Source organism: Eumetopias jubatus, unplaced genomic scaffold, assembly GCF_037043125.1.
Source record: "Eumetopias jubatus isolate StellerSeaLion01/CBP00866 unplaced genomic scaffold, mEumJub1_p1.0 scaffold_13, whole genome shotgun sequence".
Classification (NCBI taxonomy): Eukaryota; Metazoa; Chordata; class Mammalia; order Carnivora; family Otariidae; genus Eumetopias; species Eumetopias jubatus.
Genome location: NW_028274819.1, coordinates 13,322,415 through 13,348,208, shown reverse-complemented (window position 1 = coordinate 13,348,208; position 25,794 = coordinate 13,322,415). Strand labels below are relative to the sequence as shown.

Genomic DNA, 25,794 nt, shown 5'->3' with positions numbered 1-25,794 from the left:
AAAGGCTCGATTCCTTTATAAGCACACTGACCTGTTGCCTTCAGCCCGAAAGGCTGCACATTTATTCTAGTGACTCTTCCAGAGCTCATTCAACTCTTCAGAAAATGCCTTCAGAGCCACCTTTGACCAAAATTGATCAGCTTCCTTGAATGCCCAGAGTATTCCCCAACGCAAGCCTCCAAGTGACTTTCGGCTGTTTCCAAAAATCCAAATCCAGGCAAAAGACCAACAACACCTGCCCCTCCAAGGCCACTCCCAAGAACCCCAGGCACAGCCCCGAGAAATGGCAGCACCACGAGAATGTTACTATCCCAGTTGTGGTATTTGTCACACACCTGCCTTTATGGTCAAAGCTTGAGTGGGTTGCCCTCTCTCCTGGGCTCCCAACAAAGGCCCTGAACCATTCCCCAGGCGGCGGGTGAGTGTGGGACACCCCCACCCACACCCCAGATCTGGCTCTGCCTTCCCTGGGAGCGGGACCATCTCTTCTTTCCCTCCCAGCAAAGCCCGGGCACCGGGACAGCCCAGGCTCCATTTGTCCCACTAATGAGTCTTAAGTGTTTGGCTTGGGCTCCTGCCAGTCCTACTCATACAAGGAAAAGAGAATGGGAGAGAATAGGACAAAGCTCACACCAGCACCGCTCTGCTGGGCCCCGGGAGGGTTGGCACAGGGGTTGCCTGGCACTGACCCACCAGGGGTGCAGCCACGAGCTGACTTGGGACCCCCCACCTTTCTTTCCCCTCTACTTCAGGGGGCTTCTCAAAATGCAGATTCCTGGGCACAACTACTGGATCAGAAGCCTGGAGGTGGGCCCAGGAATGTACATGTCAGGAAGCACCCCAGGAAACTGTGATGCCTGGTGAAGGTTAAGAACCATTAGTCTAGGAGGTCCGTGATGGGAATTCCAGGCTGCTGTGTATATGTGCATTTTTCTAGGGAGTCCACAGCTTTGGTCAAATTCTCAAATTAGGTCAACAGCCCCCATACCCCCTAAAGTAACATAACATAATGTAACATAACGTAGTAACAAGCTAAGAAGCTCTGGCGAATGGGATGATTTCCAAATTCAGGTGTAGCTCTGACCTCAGCCACTCAGTTCAGGCTCCACAAGGCGAGGCCCACGGGGGCCTCTCTTCTCAACAAGCCTCAGAGAAAGTGGTTGGCTGGTCTGGGGAACCGGCCGAGGAGGATGCCAGGGCCCAGCGGACACTCCAGAATGCAGGGGCTAAAAGGGCCCTTAGGGTTCACAGAAGCCAAACTCCCTGGCAAAAAGGACTGACTCTTCACCAACACCCAGTGCTCTCTGGCCACACAGCTAAACTACACTTCCCGAAACAGCAGCCCCTGCAGTTGGCGGGGGCCAGGAGTTGAATTCTGGCCGATGGGAGAGTCTCCCGTCCTATGGTCCCTGTGGGAAGGGTCTCCCACTGGTCCTTGGGGGACTCCAAGGCCCCTGCCAATAGCCAAGCCACCACAGTGAAGAAGCTGAGATCTAAATGACTGCAAGGCGCAGAGCGTCCCCACCACCAGCGCACCCTGGACTGTGCCATGAATGGAAAATAACCCGTTGTGTGTTCGGTTACTGAGATTCGGGGGTTGTCGAATCAGCACACAGCCTGCTGTCACCAATACGCCCTCCTCAGGGACACTGAGCCCACGGGCACAAGGGAGGTGAGTGTTCAGGGTCACGGCGAGCTGCTGGCGGGCCAGGATGGCCCAGCGATGGCCTTGCATGGGGGTTGGGGCACCTCAACCACACACCACAACCTGGGCAGCACCAATTCCCAAAAAACTTTATTGTTTCAAGTGGCAAAATGTTCTTGGTCTCTGTGGGGCACCTGGCAGGATGGAGGGAGGCCTGGGCTGGGGCTGGGGCAGGGCTCCGCCCATTACAAAAATCAAAGGCTTTTATAAAAATGCTATAAACTGGTATCAAAAGAAAACCCAAGGGAGGCTGGGGAAGGAAGCAGAGAGGGAGGTGTAAAGAGAGCGAGGGAGGAGGGACCAAAACCTTCAACCACTAATGCCTGAATCTGGTCAGGAGGGAAGGAAAGAGGGGATACAAAGTGCATAAATGTGCCTCCCCAGACGCTCCTCAGACGTGGAGGGGGACAGAGGCTGCAGCCTGGGGCCTGGAGGGGCTCCAGCCATCTCCTCGCCGGGGACCCCACAGGAATGGGCACTGCCTGAGACTGCCCAATGGGAAGGACCTGCAAGGGGGAGGGGAGGGAAGAGGTCAGGAGGGGACACCGTGGGGGACACTATGGCGGCCAGAGGAGCCCCCTCAGCTTCAGCTTCCTCTCCCTGTGCCCAGCCCGGCTCCCCCAGCTGAGCCTAGTTGTGAGGAGGGTCCCAGCTGGGGCCCTTGAGCCTCGTAAGTGCCTCCAGGGGTCCCAGACCAGAAGGGCTGGCTGACCCCACTTGGGCCAGCCACGGGGCGGGGGGCGCATGGGGACCGTCCTTGAGCCCAGGGAGGAAGGCAGGACGGAAGCCCTCCTCCTCGTCCATCCCAGGCAACACCTTGTTCTGTTGGCAAAACCAAAGGGAGCCGAGGGGCCCACCAGGTCCTAGAGCTGGGCTCCACTGGCCTTCCTCAGAGAGAAAGGGGGAGAGAACGGCCCAGAAGAAGGTACAGGGCCTCCTGAACCCTCCAGGGCAGGCCCTACTCACCCCTGAGCCCCAGACAGAGCCCCAGCCGGGAACCCACTCTCACCTCAAGGACTTCTCAGACCTTCTTCTTCTTCAGCTTCAGGGCTTGTAGCCAGTTGGGCGATGATCCCTCTGACCTAGATGGCACAGGGAAAACGTCATAAGGCAAACCTTAGGAAAGGTGAACAAAGTGAGGAAGTGGTAGGGAGGGAAACCCGCCCTCCAACCGGAAGAGGGAGGCTGAGGCTTCACCGCAGCACCAGGAACTGGAGCGCCAACTTCACAGCGTTAATTCAGGCCAACCCAGTGAGGCCAGTCGAGGTCACCTACCCTGAGGATTTCTCTGGCTTGGGAGGTAACGCAAGGGGCTTCCCCAGCCCCGGGACCTTGCAGGACTTGGAACGCTGCACGGCAGACTCCTTCTGGCTCAGCTTGCTCTCCGCAGGCTCCCCCTCCTCAGCTGAGCGGTTCCGGGGGCGCAGCTTGGCCTAGGAGATGAGCCCAAGTGCAGAGACACATCAGAGGAATAAGCAGGAGGATTCCCAGAGGGCAAGGCCTTCTCCCAAGGGTATGCTGTCCCCAGAATCAGGCACAGACCCCTCTGCAGTCCTTTTGCCCAGATGGATGGGAAGTCCCTTAAAGATAACCCTTCAAGAGCTGAGCCATGCCCTGAACAGAGTAGGTGCTCAAGAAGATCCTGCTACACTGAATTCAGACCAACTGGGCTGCACAAAGCCAGTGGTGACTTCCCAGCCCTGTGTCTTTGTTCGTTCTGTTCCCTCTGCCTGGAACACTTCCCCGTCATCACCCCACCCTCCAGAGCCAACTCCTACATATGCCTCAAAGCCAAGATCAAATACCTACGTGAGACCTTCCTCAATATACTCTCCCATCCCGTACCGTATGACCATTAGGAAATAATCCCCCCACACACTCTGAACAGGCCTAGCCCTTTATCTGTACCTCCCCAGTGACACCTAAACACCTCCCCCTCTTCACCAGAGCTAATCAGAGACAGGGCTTGTGTCCCCAACCCACCCCCATGAAGTACTGGGACATGAACGCCTTGTTCTTCCTTCCATCCTACTTAGCACACAGCATGGGCCAGCAGGGCCCTCAGTGGAGAGCAAAATGACAGGAGAGAAGGGCCCAGAGGATGGAGGGAGGGAGGGAGGGAGAGATGGACGGACAGAAGAAATGCTGGACGTAAGGTGGCTAGTGGCTGAACGTGTGGTTGAAGGATCAGACGGTACCTTCAGGGCCGATGGACTCAGGCCAGGAAAGAGGTTGACTTTCAGCCCCTTGGTGCCCAAGGACATCCGTGTCCGGCGGTTCTGAGGCTCCTCCACCACCTCCTCATCTGAAGATGGCACCCGAGAAGCTCGTGGCTCTGCAAGGGCCCAGAGTGGGGGCTCAGCACAGACAGCAAGCCCAGACCAGCCCTCCCCTGCACAGCCCGCAGGCAGCGACACGGATATCACCCAACAATACAGGGGCCCTACCCGTAGAGTCCTGGAACAGGCGTGCGTCCGAGTCTGCTGCCTCTGACAGGCCCAGGGTGCCCCCGGGCCGAATGGCCGGGGCCCGGTGCCCTCGCTTGCGCCCCAAGTTGGCACGGCTCCGATACATGGCACTGTCAAGGATCTCGGTGTCCTGCTTGGGACAACGGCAACACCACTGCCATTGCTGTCCCATGGCCCTGCCCCATCCCCCAGGAGCCCTCAACAGCTCCAGCAGCCTAGAGTACCCTGTTCATAGGACTCACCCACTGCCCACTTCCTGCCCCCACCCCGGGCTGACACGGCTCAGGGTGGCCTGAAGGCCGAGGCTCCAGCTGCATCACCCACGTGCCCCCCAACAGCCCAACCACTGCCCTGGGCTCACCCTGCACTGACCTCAATGAAGGAGAAGTCCTGACTGGGAGAGCAGGGAGGAGGGCCTTGGGAGGGCCGCCGAGGGGGCCGTGTCGGGCCCTCCTCGCCCTGCCCGACCCCGGAAGGGCTCCAGGTGCCGTCCACCTCTTCTGTCTGGCTGGCTTCACCATCCGGCTGTGGCCTCCAGGAAGGCAGAGGGTCCCCGCTAGGCTCCAGGGGCTTCCCCTGGTCAGTACCCGCTGTGGCTCCTTCCTCCTCCAATAGGCCACTGAGGCCCGAGGCTGCTGACCCCCCACAGACCGCTGCCCTGGAGTTGCTGGTGGCCAGCATCCCCTCCAGCAGGCCCTGGGAGCCAGAGGGCGGGGGGCGGGCCGGGCACCCACCAGGACTGCAAAGGAGACAGACCGGAGGACAGGGTCACCCATGAAGCCCCATCTCCCTCCCCCAAAGCCCACTCCACAGTGTCTGTGCCCCCCACTTCCCCCACCCTTTTCCTCTCCCGCCTTTCCAGGCTTTCCCAGACTCCTTCCAGAAGGATGCGGTCAGGGCCTTATACAGCACAGCACAGAGGGGACAAGGTGGGCAGCCTGGCAGGTTCAAATCCCAGGTCCGCCACTTACTGAGGCTTGGGATGAGTCCCTCCACTACCAAAGCCTGAGGGTCCTCTAACTCCAGAGTCACTGGGGAATGAAATGGGAACCAAAGCGCAAAGCCCAGTGCCTGGCCCCTAGCGTGTACCCCATCACTGACAGCAACGGGCCCCTCCTAGGGGCACCTGCTTGGGACGGGTCAGGCACTGGCCCATCGGGCTGTACAACCTCTTCAGCCCTCAGCCCCCACATCATCTCTCCCTGTGCCCCAGTCTCACAGAACAGCCAGGGACTCCCAGAACATGCTGGGCCTTTGCAGACTGCAGTGCGTGTGTGCACGAGCTGTTCCCTCGCCTGGGAGGCTGCCCCCCGCCCCTCTGCTCACTCTCCCTGCAGTTCAATTCCTCTTCTGAAGCTGGCCTGCTCCCCTCCCTCAGCCTCTGCCCCCCTCCGCAGCCCTGCACACCCTGGGCTCCCACCTGGACCAGCCCCTGCCTCAGAGCCCATCTGGGAGCAACTGAAGGGCAAAGATGGGCTCCTTTTGCTTTTGTGCCCCGAGCCCCTGGGCCAGCGGCCTGGCCAGGAGGAGCAGGACTAAGCAAATGTTTGCCCAGTGACTGAGAGGCTGGGTCACCTTGCACCTCAATACAGCCTCCGCATCTCCTACCTGCCACTCCCTCAAAACACGACACAAACACGCACGCTCGCTAACTCACACACCTCGCACCACGAGCCGGTGCGCTGGCCAGCTCCCCCTGAAATAAGGACACACCCTGCACACACTCACCACACACCTCCCTCAAGGCACATCTAGGACCCTGCCTCCATACGCACAGCCAAGCCACAGCCCAACACACACACACACACACACACAGGGCAGGGCCGTGCTGGAAGCCAGGCCTCAGAGAGTTGCCAAAGAGACTGGAAGGGGAGAGGAGTAGGGCAGGTGAGTCAGTAGCAGGCCGGAAGGAGGGAGGGCAAGAGAGAACATGTGTCAGTCTGTCCTTCCACAAGCTGCTGACAGATGGAAATTAAAGCGGTCTGGGGAGGGAGGGAGGGAGGGAGGGAGGCAGGCAGCAGAAGTGCAGCAGCCCTGGATGGGGGCCAAAGCCAGCTCACCCTGCAGCTTAAAATCAGGGAGGCCGGGAGAGAGGGGGCAGGGGTGGCACCCCCAACCAGCCTGAGGCCCTGCCCAAAGCCTCTCCCTGCGGTGGGGAAAACACAAGGCTGAGGGCAGGCCCGCGGAGTTTAAGGGGATGTGAAACAGCGGATGGGTGGATGGAAAGATCCACATCTAGAGCAAGACCTGGCTCCAAGCCACGTGGGCAGAGGGCAGCAGATGAGCTCCGTGGGCTTCGGGGGTGGCCACAAGGAGGGGAGGGTGGGAAGAGCACCGGGGAATGCAGTGTGCATCATCCCTGCTGGCTTGGCTCCACCCTAGCTCGGGAGAAGCTTGCCTGCCTCTGAGCACCCAGAACACCTATAACCTGAGCTCCTCCCTGGCAGGGAATCAGGAGAGAATGGTCGGGAACCTGTGCTGGGTGCTGCCACTGGCAGAGATGGGCTCCATCCCCTACTACACCTGCGGTACTTGTCCACTCTGAGTCTCAGCTTCTTCATCTGCAAAATGGGGACCATAAAAGACTGATACTTTGCAGGGTCTGTTGGCAACACACTGGAAACATGTGCCCAGCACACCGTTAGCACCGTGTGCTAAACTCTGATAAATTTTTAGGATGATCGGGGCACCTGGGTGGCTCAGTCAGTTGAGCATCCGACTCCTGATTTTGGCTCAGGCCAGGATCTCGGGGGGTCCTGGGATCGAGCCCCACGTCCGTTTCCATGCTCAGTGGGGAGTCTGCTTGAGGATTTTCTCTCGCCCTCTGCCCCTCCCCCACTCATGCCTGCACATTCTTTCCCTAAATAAATAAATAAGTCTTTTTTTAAAAAAATTGGAGGCGCCTGGGTGGCTCAGTCATTGGATGCCTGTCTTCGGCTCAGGTCATGATCCCAGGGTCCTGGGATCGAGCCCCGCCATCAGGCTCCCTGTTCCGTGGGAAGCCTGCTTCTCCCTCTCCCACTCCCCCCTGGTGTGTTCCTTCTCTCACTGTGTCTTCCTCTGTCAAATAAATAAATAAAATCTTAAAAAAAAAAAAAAAACTGTTTCAGGATAATCACCATCCCTAACATAGGTTCCTGGCCCGAGAACTTGTCCCATCTTGCACCATCTATACCCTCGACCCCATCTGGACTTAGCGTCTCCTGAGGGTCAGGACTTGATCCAACCCCACCCCACCCCCCCCACAGCCCTTCCAGGCACAGAACTGGGGAAGGGCATGAAGCAGATGTGCACAAAATCAGCTTCGCAGTACTCAAGGCTCCAAGACCCAAAATGAGGGAGGCTCAGGCCTCCAGCTGGAATGATGTGCCTAAAGGGCACATGGCCCGGACCCAAGAGAGACAGGAAACATGCCCGGAGAGATGATGACAAGGCTGGGGCCCGAGGGAACATGAAGGAGCCCATAATCACCAGCTGTGGACCTTGTGTGAGTCACACTGCCTCCCTGGGCCTCAGTTTCCCCACCCATGAAATGAGGGAGCTGGCCTCAATGATCTCTGAGGAGATTTCATGAAGACCCCAAAATGACTGAGAGACGTCCGCACCCCTGGGCCTGGGGGAGGGGCAGGAGATTACCAGGAGGCCACAGAGAGGAGAGGGCAGTTCATGAGCTCTCGGGAGACCCGAGAGAGCCACTCCCACCAGGAAAAGGTGGCCCTAGACACAAAGAAGGAGCCTGAGCTCTCCCCGTGACCCACCCACCCCCACGCTGGCCTTGTCACAACCGTGCTGGACAGCATTCCAGCCAATGACCGCCTGCCATCAGGGGTCATTGTCCCACACAGAGGCAATGACAAAAATGTCCCTGCAGGCCTCACTTTATGGACAGCTCAGATCCATCCAAACTGGCAAAACAGATACAAGTAGCAAGCATTTTTTTTTTCAGTCATCACCACGTGCCAGGCAGGTTTCTATCACTTTGTGTGTGTCCGCGCCTCTTAACTCTGTGAGTAGGGGGAGTAAGTGCAAGAAATAGGAGGCCCTGAGAAAGAGAAGGAACTTGCCCAAAGTCACAGAGGTGGTGGCTGAATCAGGACCCAAACCTGGCAGATAGACCCAAACCCAGACTACTCTGGGCTATCCTCAAGGATTTCCCAGGGGAATCTCCAAAACTTCCCACAAAGAGCAATTTTCCAGGGTGTAGAATTTCCCCTAAGTCAGATGCCCAGAACACCAGCTCCTTGGATATTAGTCAGATAAGTCTGGGAAACCTTGCACTAGAGAAAGGTAAACAGGTTTCCTTATTCCTGTGCTTTCACCTGCTAGCACATGCTCATGCACCAACACTCGAGGTCTCCTTATGTGGCCACAGAGCACAAAGCCTTCCCCAAACTTAGAACACAGACAGAAGACCAGAGCGTCTTAAAGGCAGGCTAGAGATCGAAGCTCAGCTGGCTGAGTGCTGAGTCCTCCTTCTCCGCTCCTACCTTCCCCTTCCCCAACCCAGTCCTGCAGCCTCCTGACGGCCCTCACCCCGGTCCTAAGTAAAGGGAAAAATCCCCTTCTCAACAGCCACCCAAGCAGAGGCGAAAGGTGAGGGCGTCAGTCCGGCTCCCTAGTAGTCTGAGACTCTCAAGCACTGTGACCACACCTGACAGCATTTACAATGTCGAAGCCAGAAAGAGGTACACACCCCTCGTCTACATGCAAACTGGAGATGGTAAAAATCCCTTTCCACGGCACAGGGCAGCTGTGAAGGTCAACAAGGTAAGGTAGGCAGCAGGGCACTGGGCCCTGCAGAGCAGGGTCCTGGGCCCCAGGAATGGGAAAGTTTCCTGAGGCTAACGTTACAGATGTCCAGGAACTCATCCAAGACCCCAGGAGCCTCTGGATTCCATGTCCTGTGAACCCACCCCTGCCCTGCAGCCTTCGGCACCTCCCCACGCTCTGCCCACCTTCCTCTCTCTCTCTCTCCTCCTCCTCCTCAGCTCCAGTACCTCTCCCAACCCGTTGGCTGACATCCCCACCATTCCCTCTAAACTCTTCCCCGTCCCTGCCACTACCCTCAGCCCCTTCCACTCACAACACGGCCCCCACCCAATGCCTCCCTTTCCCTTCTTCCCCGACTGCCTGGTGAGAAGCTCCAGCTTCTTCAGAAAAGTATAACCTTCTACCCAGTCAAAAGAGTAAAACCAAATCTCAATGAATGGGAAATGTTAACAAAACAGACGCAACCTCTTTTTAGCCCCGTTTCCATCTGTGAGACCACCTCAACTGGTTTCAGAACATAAAAATCCCTGGGCCAGCCTGTGGTTGGCTCGTAAAACCACTAGTCTGTTCCTCGGGAAAGCTCCCTTTCAGTCACTGTGTGTGTGGAGGTCAAGATCAGGGGGTCAGGAGCCAGGTCCCTATGACCTTCAGGTTTTTAAACTGTTGCTCTTCCGGGCCTAAAGACAGGGCAGGCAAGAAACACCAAGTTCCCAATCTCTGCAAGAAACAACAAGCACCACTGTCCACTCCACTCCTAACCTGGAGGGTCCCAGGCCGAGTGGACACAGAGCCCAGTCCTCCTGCTGACACCCGTGAAAGCATCCACGTTCCCTGGCCTGGGAAGCCCTGCGGCTTTGCGCCAAGAGACCTGGGGGACCCCAAAGATGGGACACACGCCGTTCCAGCACAGTCACGATACACAGTCACCAAGGAGCCTAAAGCATGGGCAGCAACCACCACCTCAAACATCACCATCATCATCAAAACAAGAATCCAACTGTATGTGTATCACACTCCAATTAAAAAAAAAAAGTAAAATTAGTAATTCACAGTCCAAACCATCTCAATTTTCCAAACCCTACAAGTCCCTGGGGGAAAGTGGTTTCTTCCCTCCTGAAAAGGGCTGCAGTGTTTCAGAGAGCTGCCAAACCTTCCCTCCCACACAGGGATGGGGCTCCCTTACCTGGTTCCAAAGCCGGGGGCTTCTCCCGTCTCCATCCCGGGGTCTTCAGGGCAGGTCTCCAGGGAAGGTGTGGAGTGGTCTTCACCATGGGTCTCTGGCCCACCTGTCCCGCCAGGCCCCAGCTCTCTGGCCTCCAGGCCCAGGGACAAGGCGCTGTGGTCCCTGAGCCCTAGCTCCGGGCACTGGCTGACCTCTCCCACGCCATGCTCCCTGGCTTCACTCGGGGCCCCCGAGAGCTCCACGTCCCGGAGTCCCAAGTCCTGGGTCCAGTCCATCTGGCCCACTCCACATCCCCGTGGGTCCCGAGAACCTCCGGACTCTAGGTCACACGGCACTTCCAAACTCCTTAGGCCCAGACTGCTACCCCAGTCCACCTGGCCCGCCCCAAGCTCTCTGGGGCTACAACCTGCCCCCGCCATGCTCCTCAGCCCGAGGTCTGGTGTCCAGTCTGCCTGTCCCACCCCACGCTCCCTTGATTTAAGAAACTCTCCAGCCTCCACACCCGACCAGTCAGTCTGTCCCACGCCGCTCTCTCTAGCCTGGCCGGGGCTCCCTACCTCCCCAACACCAGCCAGATCTCTGCTCCTCCCCCCGACGTTGGAGGTCCAGTCCTTCTCCCCAACCCCAATCCCCCTGGGCTCCTCGGACCCTCCAGCCTCCAAACGGCCGGCCAGGTCCACATCTCTCAGGCCCAGCTTGTCTGACCAGCCCATGTGTCCCATAGCTTCCTCCCTGGCCCCCCTTGAGCCCCCAGAAGCCACACAGCTGGACACCTCCAAGTTCCTCAGGCCCAGCTGGTCGGTCCAGTCCACAGGCCCGGCCGGGGTCTTCTCTGGAGGCACAAAGGGACCTCCCGCCATCTGGCCAGAAGGGCCCAGGACAGCACTGCCCGCCCGGTCGTCACCGATGATGCCGAACTGATGGCCTCTCTCGGAGGCTTCCGTGCAGAAGTCACCACTCCAATCTCGCTGCCCCGGGCTGAAGGCGGTCTCTGGCTGGGGGACGACACCGCGGCTGAAGTCGCCCGCCCAGCCTCCCCGGCCCACCTCCCTGTCATCCTGGCCAGCGTGGCCCGAGCTCTGGGCCCCTGCCTCCTGACCGGTGCCACCGCCATGAGAGCTGCTCTGGTCCCTCTGTCCCAGTGCCCCATCCTGGCCCTGGGGGGTGCTGGGGCCAAACAGGCCCCCCGATTCTCTCTCCTCAAGCTGGCTGGCCTCCCTGCTGGTCTCGCCCGGGCCGTCTCCACCACTCGGGACCTTCTTCTCAAACTCCTCGTCCTGCTGCTGGGCTTCCTCGGGGCTGAAGCCGGTGCGCAGGGCTCTCATCCCGAAGCCTCGGTCCTGGGGGCCCGCGGCTGTGGAACTGCTGCTGCTGCTGTAGTCCCTCATCCAGGCGCTCTTCCCGAAATCCTGATCCGGCGGCTCTGCACCCCGGCTGCTGAAGGTGCTGAGCGAAGACGCGCTCTTGCCAAACTCCGGGTCCTGCCCATCTGCATCCTCGCTGCTGTACCTGCCACGGTGGTCCTTCTTCCCCAATTTCTGGCGCTGCTCATCTATATCCTGGCTGGTATAAGCACCCAGAGAGTCTCTCTTCCCAAATTCCCAGTCCTGAAGGCTTACATCCCGACTGCTGTAAGTACCCAGCGAGTCTCTCTTCCCAAATTCCTGGTCTTGGAGTTCCGCATCCCGGCTGGAGTAAGTGCCCTGGGAATCCCGCTTTCTGAACGCCCAGTCCGGAACATCTGCCTCCTGGCTCTGCTGAGCACCAAGCTGGGCTGGCTTTCCAATCATCCAGTCCTGGGCGGCAAGGCCCCCCGGGGCAGACACTCCACTCCCATCCCGGCGGGCGAGCTCGATGTCCTCCTGGCCAATGCCACACCTGCTGGCCCACTCCCTGGCACTCCCCTCCCCTGCTGCTTGCCCACACTTGCTGGTCCAGTCTCCCTCTCCAAGGCCTGGGTCCCCTCGAGGGCTTGCACTCCCAAGGCCATAGTTTTGAGAAGTGTCCTGGGACCAGCTGGAAGGACTGAAACTGCTGGGAGGTGGGTCTGCTGCAATCCCAAATTCACTCTGCAGATCTTTCTGGGCCCAGCCAAGGAGTCCCTAGGCATCAGAAAATAAAGACACAAAAACACAATGCTTACAGTCCATCAGAGTGGGAGTCCATGATGAGACACAGCACTGCCTAGTGTCTGAGAGCCCCACTTTGGCAACAGAAAGCCTGGGTTTAGATCCCAGCTGTGTGACCTTGAGCAAATCACTTAACCACTCTGGGCCTCAGCGTCCTCACCCTTAAATGGGAAGAATTCCTACTGCATGGGGTGGTTTGGGAGAATGAAACAAGATCACTTAAACCACACCTCAGCAGAGTGCCTGGCATGCAAGGGGCACTTCTTATGGACACTCAATCAATGATCCCATGGTCATGTTTACAGCCCTTGGGCAACACTTGGCTAACTGCCAAAATGAAAGGCAGCCTGGCAGAGTGGTCTTCACAGGGCTGTGAAAGAGGTCCACTTTCTATTAGGAATGATCAAGACTTAAAGGCCCTCCACAACCTCCTTTCCAAGGGAACAGTCCGACCCTGCCCCTGGCCCTACTCACCCTTCCTGAAGTTCCCAGCCCCTTCCTCCCTATGGAAAGCACCCTTCTCCCTAGCCCTTTGCAGGAAGACCTCGTAGCCCTCGCCTCATCCCTGGAGAAGACAACCTCTGCCATGGCAAAAGGAGCCAGCCCAGGGCTCCCTGCAGCACCCCCCATCCCCCCACCCCAACTCACTCCTTCAGGCGGGGGAGCCCTGGGCTCGGGGCTGCGGAGCCGGCCAGCCTCATCCCTCAGCGCTGCATTGGCTAACAGCCTCTCCAAGATAGACATGCTGGGTTCCCGGTCCCCAAGCCCCGCCATGGCCCCTGCCCCCAGCTCGTCCCGGGCTCCTGGGTGCGGCTGGGCGCAGGGACAGGGCTGGGCTGCTCCCCTCGCCCGGACCTGTCCAACGACTCTGGCTCGCGCTCGCCCTGGCCCCGCTCCCTCCACGGCAGCTGCAGCTCTGGTAGCCCCGCCCAGAAGCTAGTTGAGTCACCCAGAGCCCGGGACAGACACACCTACTGGGAGCCAGCCTGGTCTTAACTCCTTCCTGCTCCTCCTCCTCCGCCTCCACCTCCCCGCCCCCTACCCCTAGAGGCCGCCTGGCTCTGCCTTCCTTCCAGCCCCACCCCTACCAGCCCAGGCTGGCCTTGAAAAAGACATTTCAAAAGCCACCTGGACCCCAGCCCTTAAATTCAGAGCAGCCTGGTAGGAGAAAGGGCACTGGCCAGAGAACTGGCACTCTGACCGCGGCCCAGCTGCCGACTTGCTGGGTAACCCTGCACAAGGTTCCGCCTCCTCTGGGCCTCAGCTTCCTGTCTACAAGGCAAGTCTTGAGCTCAAGGGTAAGGGCGTTCATAAAGCCAGCACTTCCTAAACACTCACGATGAACTACGTGCTATTCTTAGTGCTTTATGGCCTCCTGAGTCTTCGCCATGTGAGGGAGAGTTTATCGTCACCCCCATTTTACAGACGCAGAAACCGAGGCACAGAAAAGTAACTCATTCAAGCTCACATCTGGGCAAAGAGCAGAGAAGCCAAGCAGTCTGGTTCCAGAGCCCGCATGCTTAATGGCTGCGCTACGTTGCCTTCCACAGTCCCATCTCTAAAGCTGAACTAACGCTCAGTATAGGTCAAGCACTGAGCACCTGGACATCTCGGTCTACCTGCAGTCCGACCCTAAGAGGCAAATGCTTCTTACCCTGAAAGGTCTCTGAAGCTAAGAGGTTAGCCAGACGGCTCGGCTGATGGGAGCTGGAGCTGGATGTGAACTCACACCAGCCCCGTACCCTCTGCTCCATCAGCTCTACCACACTGTATAGCTGTGAGGGACACAGCTCTAGGTGCCTGGCCCAGGGTCGTATCCCAAGCTCTCGACACATGAAATCCACACTGAGAAAGCCCACCCAAGCCCCGGCTTCCATCCGGAGGCCCCCCACCCTCCCTTTGCCCCGGTCCTCACCTCGGAGCATGCACCTGGGGTCTGTGCGTCTTTGAGCTCAGATCCAGCTCCCCGCCTTGCGCTGCCCGCACTAGATGGTGGTGAGGCCAGGAGCTCATCCAGCCAGCGGGAGCTGCCGTCAGGGCCTGCAGGCTCGGGCGACACACTACAGGGCTCTCGACCTTCCATTCTGGATTGGGTGGCCTCAGCCTGGGCCAGGGTCATGGCCTCCTCCTCAGCAGGCAAGGCCTGCTGGGGGTCCGGGGTATCAGCAAAGAGGACACAGGGCTGGTCGGGGGGTGCTGACTGCTGCTGCCCTAGGACCGGCTCCAGGACGGGCAGAGCAGCGTCCCTGGTGGCCAGAGGGAGCAGGGACTCCTGTCCAGCCAGGGGCTCCCGCTCCTCACACCTCTCCTCTGCCTGCAGCAAGGCCACTCCAGGTGGGCCTCCTGGTGTTGAGAAGGGCTTGAGGGGAACTGGGGACCGGGGCTGACTCTCCCCATCCCCCTTCTGGGTTGGGGAGATGCCCGGGTCATCTGCCTGCACCCAGGAACCAGGCTTTCCTGGCCCCTCTGGAGCTGACTGGGCCCCTTGCCCCGGCTCGGACACTCCTTCCTCTCTGCTGGATGCAGCCCAGTCACTAGCCTCGGCAGCCTCGGCGGCCTCAGTGGCTTCAGTGATGGGGGAGGGAGGTGGGGAGTCCAGCCGCCACACCCCCAGACCTGAAGGCCGAGTAGGAAAGGTCCATTCAAAGGACTGTGACAAGCTCCAGTTGGACTCTGTCCCACTCCCAAAGGGACGATCCAGGGCAGACTGGCTCCCCTGGGTTTGGGGCAGGGCAGCCAGAGAGCCCCCCAGCTTCTCCTGGTCCTGGTCAGGCGGCCGGAGCACACCTTCAGAAAATCGGCGCTGAGTCAGGCTGATGGGACGGTCTATGTCACCCTTGGCCACCACATCCCCAGATGGAAACGTCCGAGGAAGGTCCAGCAACTCACCCCCCTCCATCAGGAGCTGGGCAGAGGTAGCTGAGGGCTGCTCCAGGCTGCGGTGCCCCGAGACCTTCTCAAGGGCTGGGCTGCCAGGTGTGGGGGCCTCTGGGGCTTCCACAACAGGGAGCCCTGAGCTTGGGGGGCAGCAGGAGCTCTGACCCTCATTGGGCAGGGCTACAGTTGGAGATGCTGGGGTCACAGGGAGGCAGGGAGAGGGCCCAGAAACTGCAGGACTCTGGGTTTCTGGAAGCTGAGAGTAGCGGGGAGAGCTCTCATCAGGTGAGTGAAGTCGGGGAGACCCCTCATCAAGTGAGTGAAGTCGGGAAGACCCCTCATCAGATGAGTGAAGTCGGGGAGACCCAGGGGCTAGGCCAGAGACTTCAGTGGGGAGGCCTGGGCTGGAGGAGCCTCCATTCTCTGGGGCAGGGCCTGGACTCGAGGGGTCCCAGGGCTTGGAGATCTGCAAGAGAAAGGTCAAGAGCCATTACTCACTGCCCAGCTAGGGGGAAGGGCCCTGCCAACCCCACATAGACCCCAGATCAGCTGCTTCCTCACACTCTCGCTCCACAGACCAGAGGAGGAGACAAGCGCTCAGAAGGTGGGCCTCTCAGGACAGCTAGGAAAGGTGCCAAAAGTGATTTACAGTATCCCATGCTTCTTAGGGTTCGCACAGACTCCACCCCAGGCCCTCTCCCAAAGATTCTGCGGATCCACAGGCCCCAGCACTATCCAATCCCCGAGGAAGCAGGCAGGCCTTGACTCGGGATTCAGGCAAAAGGCACCGAGGGACATGAACGCACAGGGCTTGGAGTGACGAGCACTGCCCCTCCTAAGCCATACGCCCTCCCCATGACCACGGTGGTCGTTGGGATCTCAGAGTCTCAGCTCTCCCCTGGGTAAGCTGGGGCTACAACATCCACCTCAGAGAATTAGGTCAGAATTAAGTAAGATCTGTGCACATGGCCTCTTGGGATAGGACTTACAGGAACAACGGATGCTACGGGACAGGGGCCCGGGGGGAGGAGGAAGGGGCAGAGGGAGCACCAAGCCCCTGGCTTCCTGGCATTCCACCACTCCACTTGGCCTGTCCCTGGACAATGAAGGAAGCTTTGCTCCCTTTGACCTTTGCCCTCCCCACGGGTCACACTTCCCCTGCCACCCTCTCCAATGGGGTGCTTTCTCCCACATCATCCCCTGCTCAGTCTGGGCAGGTGGAGATCCTGCTTGCTTCTCAAGGCCCCTTCCACTCACTCCATCCTCCCTCCTCTCTACAAAACTCGTTTTCGGGGCATCTGGGTGGCTCGGTAGGTTGAGTGCCTGACTGTTGACTTCAACTCAGGTCATGATCTCAGGGTCCTGGGACTGAGCCCCGCATGGGGCTCTGCGCTCAGCGGAGAGTTTGCTTGGGGTTCTCTCTCCCTCTTCTTCTGCCCTGCCCTGCCATGCTCTCTCTCTCCTCCCTCTCTCTCTAAAATAAATAAATCTTAAAGGAAAAAAAAGAAAACACCTCCAGTGACCCCTCCTGCTAATGCCCCCTGCAGAGCTCTCATTCCAGGATCACAGCACCCCTCCCCCCACTAGCCACCTGGTATAATCCCTAGTGATTTCAATGGCCACACAGGCGACACTTCTCGCATCCTGGCTCTCTGTTCCTTGACCTCTTCTTGACTTTGTGACCCACCCGTCCCGGGTCTCCACCTCCCAGCAGCCACACCTGGGACTGGATGTGGCTGGAGAAAAGCAAGCAAACAGAATGCACGGTCTCACGACAGCCTGACCTGCACTCGAACCTCCAGGACCTCAGATGGGCCTCGAGTGCCCAGCGGCCCCCCAACACTTCCCCTCCCCTGCCCACACTCCCCGGCAATGCTTCTGCCGTCCCTGCCAGCTGCCAGCCCTCATACCCCACCGCCTGCACGTGGACCCAAGCGCTGTGCCCCGCCCCTTCTATGCCTGTGAGCGTCCTTGCTCAGAGCTCTCCCTCCTGCATCGTAGACCTTTCCTTCTCTACCGGCTCATTTCCGTCAGCACACAAACTGCTTTCATTTCTTCTGTCTTCAAAAACAAACACACCCTCCTAACCTCACCTCTCTCCAAGGGTACCACTCAGTTTCTTGAACACCTTGCCTACGTTCACTATCTATCCAGAGAGTTCCTCTCGCCCCATTCCCTCCCGAACCCACTTCCCAACAGCCTTTTCCCTTCACCATGCCAGCTGACACTCTTGTCCAGGTCACCAGTGACCTCCCTGTAGCTAAATCCCATTCCCAGGGCTCACCTGCCTTGACCTGGCAGCAGCATCTGACCATGGATATGCCCTCGTCCAGCCCCGAAGCTGGCTGCTGGCTCCATGTGGCCTCTAGGACTCCACCATCCCCGACCCCCTCGGGGTCTCCCCTGCTACGTCTGGGGAGGGCCTTCTGCCCTCCACTACCTCCCCTGTGCCTCTGGTGACCTTAACCCTCCTGGGGACCTCAGCCATCTTAACCGCCACATTTACACCTACAACTCCCCAGCTGCCCCCCCCCCGCTCAGTATTTCCATTTGGATGTCTAAGAGGGATTGCAAACGCAACAAATCCAGAAGCAAACTCCTCATTTCCCCTGATCCTGCTTCAGCCTTCCCAGTCCCCATCTCAGTGAACAGTAACCTCACCCCTCCGCTGTACAGGCCCGACGCCCTGCCGTCATCCGTGCCTCTGCACTGGCCCCCCTCTCCTACCAGTCTACCTGCAAACCCTACCCACTTCACGCCTCCCAACCGCACCTGGAGTCGGCGGCCAGGGTCCAACCACCATCATCTCCTACCTGGATTAGGCCCCAACTGGGCCCTGCTACCGCTCTTAGGTCCCTGCCACCAAGATCACCCTTTACAACTAAGCCAGCAACACGTCACCGCCCTCCTCCACAACCCTCAATGGCTTCTTCCTCTCAGTGGAGCCCAAGTCCTACTGGTGGCCTGTGAGGCTCCAAGCACTCTGACCCACCACCTGTCACACCTCACCAGCACGCGACCCCGCCCCCCCTCGCTGCGATCCAGGCGTCCTGGCTTCCTAGCCAGCAAGGTACCAAGTCCCTTGTACTTGCAGTTCCTTCTGCCCAACACGCTGCTCCCCAAACACCCATGCAGCTCACTCCCTTACCTTCATGGCAAGGCCTCCCCGATTACCCTCAGCACAGAGCTCTCTGCCTCTCCAGGTCTCCCACACTTGTCTGACTCACTACAGTCTGCGGGTTCACAGGGAGGCCTGTGCTCGTGTCTGCCTCCCCACACTAGAAGGTGAGCTCCCTGAGAGCAGGACAGTGCGAGCTTTGTTCTTTGCTGTGTCCCCGGCACCCAGCTCACGGTAGGTGCTCGGTAAACACTTGTTGGATGGACAAGGAAATGTGGTCAGGTCTCCACTGTCGGGGAGATGGAACAGCCTTTGGCTAGCAAGGGCTCTGTGAGCAAGAAGGAATATCAGTTACTTAGGAAAGCAGGCTGGGGGGCGCCTGGGGGGCTCAGTTGGTTAAGCGTCTGCCTTTGGCTCAGGTTGTGATCCCAGGGTCCTGGGATCAAGCCCCACGTCTGGCTCCCTGCTCAGCAGAGTCTGTTTCTCCCTCTCCCTCTGCCCCTCCCCGACTCCTGTCCGATCTCTTCCTCCCCCTACTCAAATAAATAAAATCTTTTGAAGAAAAAAACAAAAAGAAAGAAAAGCAGGCTGAGCCTGGCCACCCTCTGAGCACGCTATGGGGAACAGTGGGAATGAAACAGGAAACCCTCCTCTTCTAAACCCCAAGAAGGCAGCCCAGCCAGGGAGAACAGTAGAACCAGGCACCTCTGATCCTGCTTCAGCCCCTGCATACCTAACCTTTGTGAGCCATGGCATCCACACGCCTCACATGGGACCAGGAGCACCCACTAGCCAGAGTTATCACAACGACTGAGTTAGTCACTGTTCCTAGGACCTGCCCAGGTAGGTACCTCATCAGTCCCAGTTGTTACAGACACTATAACTACTCTTCATAACGACCTGTCTTACGGCCTGAACCACACTTAACCACCTCGGTGATCGAGAACGCTGGCCTGGGGGTCAAGAAATCTGAGTCCTGGGGCCAGACCCGGGGCAAGCCACCTCCTCCCCAGGCCTCAGTGTCCCCATATCTGAACTACAGGAGGTAACACAGATGATCTCAGGTGACCCTTCCAGCTCTAAAATACTAGGATTCTGATTCATAATAGGAGGCTAACTCACATCAGCAGGTGGGTCCGAGCCAACTGGCAGAGCCAGGTCCCCGTTGAAGGCCAGGTCCAAAGGGGTGGTGTTCCTGTGAAGGAACAAGACAGGAAATGGAGGCAAAGAATGGAGCAGCCCCTCACTGATGGGCAAGGGGAGAGTGGATCAAGAGTCTGCGTAAGTAACTGTACTAGCACCCAAAGGTAACCCCCCTCCGCCCCAGGCCATCAATTCCTGAACCCCCCCCACCCCCAGAATCACTTAGGGCGGATGCTGTACAGATTCCATAGAGAAAGTGCCCAAGGAGAAGGTCCCCATTCCCTTCCCGCACATCAAGGGTTAAATGCCCCCCCGCACAACCCGCTCCTTCAGGAGAAGCACCCTGCATGCCCAGACCCCTCAGTGGTTCCCCAAAAGGTAAGTCCTCCTTCCCCTAGCCCCTAAGGGGTTAACGCTCTCCTCCAGCCAGGGAGAGTGCAGCTGGTCTCAGCTGCCCTGCCAATACTTTTTGAAGGATTGCAGGGGGAGGACAAGGCGGAAGAGTGATTTTCCAAAGTTGACGTTCTCTTAAGCTCTGCTTAGAGCAAGGAAGAGGAGGAAGCCAGAGAGCAGACCGGGGCAGGGTGTGACCTTCCAGAGGCTGGGAACAAAGAAGGGTGAATTGGGGCCCCTACCCTCCAGGCAGGCTCAGGTGTGAGAACGGCAAGGCTGGAGGGGCAGGGTAGGGTGGGGGGGGAGGGCCTTCAGGTTGGGGCTCAGGCCACACCACAGCAGCCCTGCCCTTCAGAGCAGCAGGAGAGGGAGCGGAGCCTCTCCCTCCAATGCCCAGTGCCCACCACCCCAAGGGGCACCCACCTCCCGGCCAGCCTTCCGTCTACACTGGCACCAACTCCAGGGAAGTGAAGCCTACACAACAGTCTCCAACCTGGCCGGGCATCAAGGTGTACTCAGGTCTTACCTGTTCTATGAGACTCCTCCTCGTGGGCTCCCTACTCATCCTACCCCCTGCTTCCCCCCCCACACACACACACACACCAGCACCTGCACACCGTTGCACCCACAGTGCAAGCTACACGTAAGAGAACGTGCTTTGGCCTCAAAGAGACCTGAATTCAAATCCCAGTTCTGTCTCTCACATGCTGAGGAACCATGAAAAGTTACTCACGAGACTGTTTCCAGATCTCTAGAAGAGGTCTAACATTCTCTTCACTAAAGAGCATGGCTGTCGATTAAATGAGGCAAAATTCAACTCTCAGTATAAAAAGACCTAAAAATAAACTTCCCTGTGGTACATTTGAACTCCACCGTGAACGTCCATCCACTCTGTAAACAGCGTTACAATTATAAAAAGAACAGCGTTAAGATGACGCTGTCTACAAGGGGAATGTTTTGTGACTTAGACAAGGGTCTGCCTGCACTCATAGCACACTAAACTAAACCAACCTAAACGTGAAGGTCACAGTCCCAGATAAGGCCACCCACGTGTCCTCCGGGCTGCCTCCCACCCCTCACCTCTCCTCAGGGGTCTTGCTGTGCTCTTCCTGGCACTCGCTGGGAGACTTTGCTGGCCCCTCCTGGGACCATGCCCTGGAGAGGGTCCCACCGTCCTCATCCCTGGGACCCGTGGCCACACCATAGGTCCTGGGGCCGTATCTCGAGCTGCCATCATGGTTAAAGGTGAGGCGGGAGCCCCATAGGCGATCGGGGCTGGCAGGGACCTCCTTCCGAGGCTGCTCCATCTTGGCCAGGATCTCTTCCACTGTGGTGGCTGCAAAGCGCTCTGAGGCGGGACGGAAGGGGGCAGGGGCCTTCCGCACACCTCCTGGGGCAGCACATCGGGCTGGGGGTGTCAAAGGGGGTATCTCTTCTTTCCCAGCCTCCTCTTTCCCAGTCTCTTGAGGGGCTTCTGCTCCAGTAGAGGCCTCGGTGGTAGGCCTTGGTGCAAAGGGAAGGGGACGCTTGCTGCCACCGTAGGGCTGGGGTCCTGCCAGCATGTTCATCTTCCGGGCAGAAGGCAGCTCAGCCAGGGGACCCCGGGGGGGCCGAGGCCCAACAGGCACCAGCAGACTTGGCTTGGCAGGCAGGGCTGGCTTTGCAGGCAGGGCCCGGGGTTTGGGCTTGACGGGAGGTTTGGCCCGAGGGTCACCTACCATAAAGGAAACGGTTGGTTGGGGAACTGTCAGAAGAACCAGAAAACTGAACTTCATCTCCCACCCTAAAAACTCAGAATGTTCACATCCTTCTAGGTCCAAGTCAAATGTCACCGCTTCCAGGAAGCCTTCCTTGATTTACCATACACATCTCAGAAGCATCTTCTCCCAACTCCAAATTTCACGAATGTTAATCAACTCCCTCACAAGCTAAAGCCACTTAAGGGCCCAGCTGGCACCTTATTTCTCCTTGTACCCCATTTTGCACCCTAGCACGCGTTCTCCTCAAATGAACAAACAAATGAATGAACAAGAGCCAATAAACAGATGCCGGCCTGCCCACATCAAGCAGCCAGGCCACCATGTCCCCAGTCCAGTCCTTTCCTCCAACATGACACATGACACTCTACTATGCCACCACCCACAGTAAACGTAGCTCAGCCTCCCCACTCTGTCCCTCCACTGCCCACCCCCCGCCAAGTGCACACCCAGGCCACCTGGGTCATCTGGTGTGTGATCAGGAATGCAAACTTACTATTGACCTAAGCCAAACAGAAGTAAATCTGCTACAGGAAAAAAAACAAGACCAGAAACGTACCTTCTACATAAGGCATTCCAATGCCAAATAAAAGACTTGGAATTACTCATGGCCACGGCCCTTCCCATAGAATCCTGTATCACCCACTCATTGGGCTCAGCCCAAGAAAGGAGTCTAGACAGAGCCAGGAGGCCTGGGTTCAAACCCTCCCCTAGGTGCATGCCATTTCTCCCCTAGACCTCAGTGTCCTCCCCTGCAAAACACAGTTTAATCCGTTTGCCCTCGAGGGTCAGTTTGCTCTCATCTGCTGGGGATCTAGGGTCTCAAACGCTTCTGAAAGGTCTCAACAGGAGCGGACAGCCTTCAGAACTCACCCTGCATATCCCCAGCATGCCTCCTGCCCTCACTCCCCCACCCCCCTCCAAGGCAGAGCTGGGGTTCAGCTGCTGCCCTTCCCCCCACCCTGCTCCACCCTGCACCCATAGGTACCTGGCTCAGAGCCAGCAGATACCAGCTCCTCCTCCATCTCCCGGGGCGGTGGGGAAGCCATGGGTGTGCCTTCCCTGAGAGCCGACACTTTCATCACATGCGGCAGAACCTGCATGAGAATTGGGGAGCAGAGGGGCTGTGAGCTGGGTAGCTGGAAACCCAGGAAAAGAGAGAGAGAGAGAGACTGAGAAGGCAAAGGGGCTGGGCACTGGCAGCAGGCTTAGCTGAGGGAAGTCTCCTACAACTAACAGGGACAGAGTGTGGGACAGGAAGCGGGAACTTCAGAGGGGTTTGGAAGAGGTCAAGGGACGTCCCCAGCGGCTGCATCCTCCACTCTTCCCAGCCTAGTCTCTAAACTCCAGGCTCCTAACCCCGAAGTCCTGGAGCTTCAGGGACCCGCCCGCTGCTCCCTCTGGCAAGCTCTCCAAAACACCCCACTTACCGTTCCCAAGGCACCCCTTGGGGCCGGCAGCCCTGCCTGAGATACCTACTCGGGGGCAGAGCAAGAGGGCCGAGAAGTCTGAGGTTTCTCCGTGAATCACCTCATGGGAGACGGGAAAAACCCGCTCCTCCCCAACCTGGGGCTCCGCCCCGCCTGCCTCCCCCTTCCCGCTCACCCTCCTTCCCCCCCTCCTGCAGCTGGGAGTGGCTCCCTCTCCCCCCTCTTCCCCCTCCTCCTTCCACATCCTTACCCCACTCCCGCCTCCCTCCGAGCTGTCTCATCCAAACACGGAAAAATAAGGAATAAAAAGTAAACATCTGGAATACATTTTTTTTTCTTTAATTTCTCAATCGCTTTGGCTTCAGCTTGGAATTTGATGAGGTAAAGCCAGGGCCTAGTCCTGTTGCCATAGCAATGGCCTCCCACTGGATTTCCAGCGCCTCGCCAAGAGGAAGGAGGAGCCGGCCCAGGCCTGGGCTGGGAGAATGGGACAGGGCTTGAGAACACCCGGGGGGGTGGGGTGGCTTGGGGGAAAAAACTCCCTGGGGTTCCCCCTTCTAGGCAGTCAGGGTGGGATAGCCACAGCCTATGAAATGGGGATTCTGGGCATCACTTGGCCCCCAAGGTTGGCCTGAGGGATTTTGAGGGGGACAGAAGAAATTTTAAGACCCGGCAACACAGCCCTATGGCAGGGACCAAATGGTGCCCCTCCTCTAAACCTGTATGTAGCAGGAGCTTTGGGGTTTGAGATACCAGGATTCAAATGCTGAGTGGCTCCACCACTTTCCAGCTGTGTGACCTTAGGCACATTGCCTACTTCTCTAAGCCTGTTTCTCTATGCGAAAAACAGTGTACCTGAAGCTGGTGGGAGACCTATGTGAGATGGTGCATGCAAACTTAGCACAACGCCCAACCCGTAAAAAGTAGCCAGTAAATGTTGGCCAGCATTAGTACGATTCCATTCAGTGTCACCAATGAGCTAAGACCTTGGTAACTAACTACCTCCTCCTCTCCCCAGGCCACAGGCTGCTGGCATTCCAGACCATTCCTTCACTCCTGCGGGCCCCAATCTTGTCACCTGCTCCTCAGATACTCCACCACCTCCTCAGTTCCCATTCTAGCTCCATCCCACCCACAAGACCCCCACCCCCCAGGCTCCAGAGCCCTGCCCCTCTCCTTCCAAAGGCAGGAAGAGGTTTCCCATCACCTGGTATGCACACAGCCCTGAGGACAACCCAACCCTCTCACACCTGCAAGGGGCACTGCCTTCCTCAGCACCCACTCCAGCTAGCCTGGGGAGACAGCACCAAATCCTGAGAAGGGACCCCTGGGGCCCAGCCTTTGGAAAACCCACCCACCCCTCACATTTGACCCTGCCCCAGCTTGCTTCTAAGATGAGAGAAAACACCAAGAGGATAAAGAGAAACCCAGGACCGTCAATCCCTTGGCCAGCCAACTACAAGGGAGGACTGCCCGCTGTGGGTGGGTGATAACTGTGCAGAGCCAGTCCGAGCGTGCATGGGGGAGGGGCACACGCCATGAAAAAAAAATTAAAAAACACAAGATTACTTCCTTGTCCTTGAACATTTATTTCAAGGGACATGGTGTGGGTGGTTAGAAATGGGGACAATTTGGCCCAGAACCGTAAAACCCTTTCACCTGGGGGCCTGATGGGCACCTCTGCAGTATGAGGGGTTGCAGCAATGAAGTGGGGGCTCGGCTTCCCCAGTTGAGAGGGGCCACAGAAGCTCAGAGGCCCCAACCGAGAAACCCAGGTGACCAAGGCCGTAGCCAAAAGCTGTAGAATCGCAGCAGCACGGAGCACCCCTGACCCCCCAACAGTCAGGGAGAGACTAGCTGACCCCCGGAAGCAAAGGCCGCCAGACGGGCTGGGGAGAGGCCGGGCAGCTGCAGCCCAGGGGGGCAAGGGCCCAGAGCGCCATCGGTGCAAGCGGGGTCGCCCCTATGGACCCTGGGATCTCGGGCCGGATCCGGGGCCAGAGAGGTCGGCAGGGACAGCACGTAAACTGCTGGAGGAGGGAGGGCCAACGGGAAGACGGAACAGCCCGGGGCGAGGGGCCGTCTGGAGGGGCCCAGTGGGGAGCTCTGGACACAGAGGGGACGCCGGCAGCCGAAGAGGAAGAGAAGAGGGTGGAGGAGGTGGAGGAGGAGGAGGAGGAGGAGGAGGAGGAGGAGGAGGAGGAGGAGGAGGAGGAGGGGGCGGCGGCGGCAGAAGCCGAGGACCTGTGCGCGGGCTGTGAAGCAGCCGGCGAACAGACGAGGGACTGGGGACGCGGACCGGGTGGGGGCGGACTGGGGTGGCTGAGGGCGTGTCGAGGAAGCCGGGGGAGGGGGCGAGCGCGGGCCCGGGGAGGGGAAGGCGGGGGTCCCTCCAGCAGCTCCGCCCGCCCCCGGCCCCGCCTCAAGCCCTCGCCCCCTCCCCCCTTTCTTCTAGCTCGGCCAGCACGAGCTCCAGACCGTGCACCCTCCGCCCCCGCGCACACGCGCCAGCTCCCCCGCGACCCCCGCTTCCTCCGCGCCCCCGGCCCCTGCAAACTTTCCTGATGACCCCCTCTCCACCTCAACCCGAGGTCCCGGCAGGAAAGCGCCCACTCCTTCCATGCCTCTCCCCCGCCCCCATCCCGGACCCCGCCCCCTCCTTCGCCCTCCTGACCGCCCCCGCGCACTCACGCGCTCCCCCGGGATCCGGCTCCGCTGGGCTCGGGCTCTGCGACCCGACGCCAGTCCCTGCCGCTGCCGCCGCCGCCGCCACCGCCGCCGCCGCCGTCACCGCGGGACCAAGCCCGTGCGAGCCCCGGCG

At 58.8% G+C, this 25,794-nt stretch overlaps 1 protein-coding gene across 1 annotated transcript; it reads right to left on the bottom strand.

The window, feature by feature from the left end:
- Positions 1 to 1,777: 1,777 nt before the first annotated feature.
- On the bottom strand, positions 1,778 to 25,754 carry CNOT12 (CCR4-NOT transcription complex subunit 12). The gene is made up of 12 exons (XM_028111250.2): positions 25,665 to 25,754; positions 22,532 to 22,640; positions 20,867 to 21,500; positions 19,373 to 19,445; positions 14,171 to 15,598; positions 10,127 to 12,228; positions 4,546 to 4,912; positions 4,153 to 4,303; positions 3,904 to 4,040; positions 2,981 to 3,138; positions 2,715 to 2,787; positions 1,778 to 2,211 (listed from the first exon to the last, which is right to left on the bottom strand). Exons 2-11 carry the CDS (start codon positions 22,623 to 22,625, stop codon positions 2,727 to 2,729), a joined length of 5,205 nt encoding a protein of 1,734 aa, XP_027967051.2. The 5' UTR covers positions 22,626 to 22,640; positions 25,665 to 25,754; the 3' UTR covers positions 1,778 to 2,211; positions 2,715 to 2,726.
- Between the last annotated feature and the right edge of the window lie 40 nt (positions 25,755 to 25,794).